The sequence below is a fragment of the Copadichromis virginalis genome, linkage group LG22, assembly GCF_057382275.1.
Source record: "Copadichromis virginalis isolate Kocher_CV1m ecotype Utaka linkage group LG22, C_Virginalis_male_GT1.1, whole genome shotgun sequence".
NCBI lineage: Eukaryota > Metazoa > Chordata > Actinopteri > Cichliformes > Cichlidae > Copadichromis > Copadichromis virginalis.
In genome coordinates, this window is record NC_140638.1 from 21,821,598 (window position 1) to 21,825,179 (window position 3,582).

General features: G+C 46.2%; 1 protein-coding gene across 1 annotated transcript; it reads right to left on the reverse strand.

The window, feature by feature from the left end:
* Positions 1-1,290: 1,290 nt before the first annotated feature.
* hoxa1a (homeobox A1a) lies at positions 1,291-3,306 on the reverse strand. Its single transcript, XM_085445827.1, has 2 exons — positions 2,700-3,306; positions 1,291-2,303 (listed from the first exon to the last, which is right to left on the reverse strand). Exons 1-2 carry the CDS (start codon positions 3,304-3,306, stop codon positions 1,933-1,935), a joined length of 978 nt encoding a protein of 325 aa, XP_085301953.1. The 3' UTR covers positions 1,291-1,932.
* Between the last annotated feature and the right edge of the window lie 276 nt (positions 3,307-3,582).

Below are 3,582 nucleotides of genomic sequence, written 5' to 3' on the forward strand. Positions count from 1 at the left end.
AGCAACAAGTCTGTGTACGGATTATTTATACCGAAACAACTTCTCGAAAAGCAAAATGAGGGTACCTGTAGTTACCAAAATAACCTTGTTAGGTTTTACACAAAACATCCTTTGTCCTCTGTAGGAAAACGCGACGCACCGCCTGCCGACAATAAATAGACGAATAAAAGACAGATTGTCCACATAACTTACGCTCCTTCTCCGTGTTTGTTAGGGCTGAATTGGACAGAGTAGTCTGCGCTGCTGCCTCAGCAGGTCCCCGCAGCTCAAATATAGCAGCTCCCGCAGGTGGATCCGAAGGTAAAGGAGAATGTTGCTCATTAATCATGGCTCTTTTGGCGCTTCTTTGCCCTTTTATGGTACGATGGCCTCGCATCGTGCACACCAGGAATTAAAACAACAAAAGAACCAAAAGAACCCTCTTTTAGTTTGAAAATGGGGATATAGGTTAGCTTGAATAGAGCAGTTTAAAAAAAATGCATCCAGTTTTGCTCCCACTTAAAATGCATCATTGCACGGGTCGTTTATTGCACTCATAGCGTGAGTTTATTTTCCAAAGCAACATAATCGATATCAGATTAAAACTCAAATGACCAAATAGCATATTTTTAAATAAGATGAGCCTGTCTCTCTCTTCCTCTGACAGCTGACATAAGCTTGAAATATAAATACTCTGGTCAAAGCAGTGTTGTGCACACACAATTATGACATGCGATGCTGCAAGTTGTCACAGTTCGGCTTGTCATCAGGTGGGGATGATGACACCGCCGTGTAACTTGTGGTGGTGGTGGGGGGGTGACAGGACCAGCGGGGGCACCATGCTTGTCAATACCGTAACCTCGATGTTTTAATCAATAGTTTCTTTTTGTCCCTTCAATAAGCCAAGTGCTCGATAAGGTTGTCATCACAGATGACGCTGACGTCCTCGCTCTCATCTTTGCCCTGGATAAACATGCCTTTCTTATGCCAGTAAATCTTTACCCCGGGGACAGTGGCGCGCATGGCTGCATACATTTAGAGACTTTGGGGTTGAGTCAAGCAGACGCGTGCAGCTTCTCAGGGGTTGGAAATGAACATAGGTTTGCTTTTCTGTCTGCTGGGTTTAGGAACATTTTAACCCTAGCATTTGATATGACAACGAATCGAAAGTCTGCAGCACACTCTCCCCCTTAGAAATGACACATAGGAAAAAAAAACTTTAGAGGTAAACGCACTTTAATACACATGACTGACCCGTAAACGTCTCTTTGGACCAAACAGTTGTGTGCTTCACTCGATTTAACAGCTAGCAGGTTAAAGCTTCAAACGTACAAAGCCATAAAATGACTGATTCTGCAACTGATAAAACTCAGCTCCTCAATAATACATGAAAGCATTACGCATCATGCAAACCTCACGCAACAGACAAACAGTTGACACACACAGACCTGAAACACAGAAGAGACAGTGTTTAAGTGGCTACTGGAACAGTGTACTCATTAACGATTTGATAACCGAGGTTATCTCGTTGATTGTGTGATGCCTAATTGATGGCATCCGGTGCAATCAGACTGGCTGAGGTGCACAAGTTTGGCAAATCTGAGGTATTTGTGAGTGCAGATTTGTGACACTTGCCTCTTCAGAGGCAGACTTAAAGATGGCGCTGAGTGTCCCTTGCACAGCATAATTTTGGCGAATTGCAATTTCAAAAGCGAATGGACAGAATTTAACCAATGCACAGGGCGGCAAGGCTATAGATCTTGCAAACACAACACACAATATAAAACGAATATGGTCCAGAAGTGGTCCGTGAGTTCCCCAATAGTGCATTGTTCACATCATGTATGGGCACAACTGTCATCCATTAACAAATTTTTGCCTTTGATACACTTGTATGGAATTTGGTATACACAGGCCGCCTTGACCCATAGAAGTAAAGGGGTCACTTGACCCTCAGTTGGAGGCGAAAGGATCAGGCCCCGTGGAAGACACAGTGGAGGATGTGGGAGAAGGAGTAGATGGAGCTGAGATAGATTTCTCGGATGCTGCATCGTCCATTTTCTCCTGACTGCTGTCCGAGGATGTAAGTTTGGCTGGCAGCAGCCCTTCTTTCTCTCGCTTTTTTTGCTTCATCCTCCGGTTCTGGAACCAAATTTTCACCTGAGTCTCATTGAGTTGCAGCGCGGCTGCAATTTCTACACGGCGCGCCCGGGTCAGGTACTTGTTGAAGTGGAATTCCTTCTCTAGTTCCGTCAGCTGTTTGGTTGTGAAGTTGGTCCGGACCGTATTCGGCTGACCAGCATAGCCATACTCACCAGACCTCCCTGCAAAGAGGAAAACAAATCACTGTAACTCTGAAGAAGAGGGGTTTTTTTCTTCTCTGATCAGAGTACACATATGCCTTGAGACTATACTGTGTCTGTGCAACAAGGCTCAACTTTTAGGTACGAGCCAAATAGCATTAGCTACTCGAAAAAACATCCAACAAGGGCCTTAGAAGAGATTCAAATATTATACAACACATGTGTTATCACACAGGTGGATTACGTTAAAGTGAAAGGATCTAAAGTACTACATTAAAAGTTAAGTTCATATATTAGTGTTTCGTGTGCTTATTTTATTTTTTGAAAAACTTCCCAGTTTAAAGATTTTGGATCATTTATAAGACAGCATTTTTGTGCATCCGCACTTTCACCCACTATAGGCTACTTGGCACCAACCTGTTTTTGGTGGATTCCTCTTAACTTTCATCCAGTCAAAAGTCTGTGCAGACGATGCGCCCTCAGACAGAGGTGAACAGCAAGCCTCCAGATGAGCTGCATGCAGAGGTGACAGCGGATTTGAACACCCTGGATAAGGGGGCGCTTGCTCGTGCCCGCCGCTGTAGGCAGTGTGGCTATACTGCAGTTGACCCAGGGGGGCGGCACTGTAACCATGGCGATGCTGAGAAACCATGGAGGAGGAAATGTTACCAGAGTACATCAGTGGGCCGCACTGAGGGAACGCAGCTGCGGTGTCTACTTCCTGGGCGAGGGCATGGTGGTTATATGTAGTGCAGAAACTTTGGGGTCCATAGTTAGAGCTGCAGGCCGGGTGGGCCCCATAGGGGAGACTTAGAGAGCTGGCATTAGATTGGTACGACCCCGTCTGGTGAGAGACGCAGTCAGGAGAAGCTCTGCTCACCATGAAATGGTCATCCACCCCGCAGTTGTTAACAGTGGCCCCGCACGACTGGAAAGTTGTAATCCCGTGGTCCGAGTGAAAAGCCCTAACAGTGCATGAGCCACCTTCCCCGCTCATCACCGTGTAGTCTAAGAAACTGCTCATTGTAGCATTTTTTCTAACCGGAACGAGGGACCGTCCTCTGCACAGACAACCCCCTGATGTCTTCCTTTCTCCCCTCTTACCCCGAGTGACCGTGCCAATCTTTACCTATACTAGGTCTTATCAGAGAAGGGAGGGGGTCGCACGGGCCGATATCAATGAACGGGTTCTGTCACGTGGGCCCGGGTCAGCCAGTGAGGTACTTGTCCTTATCCCTTTAGCTGGTGACAGATTGGTGTTTGAGGGGCTATTTAAATTCCAAGCACTCGTCGATCAAGG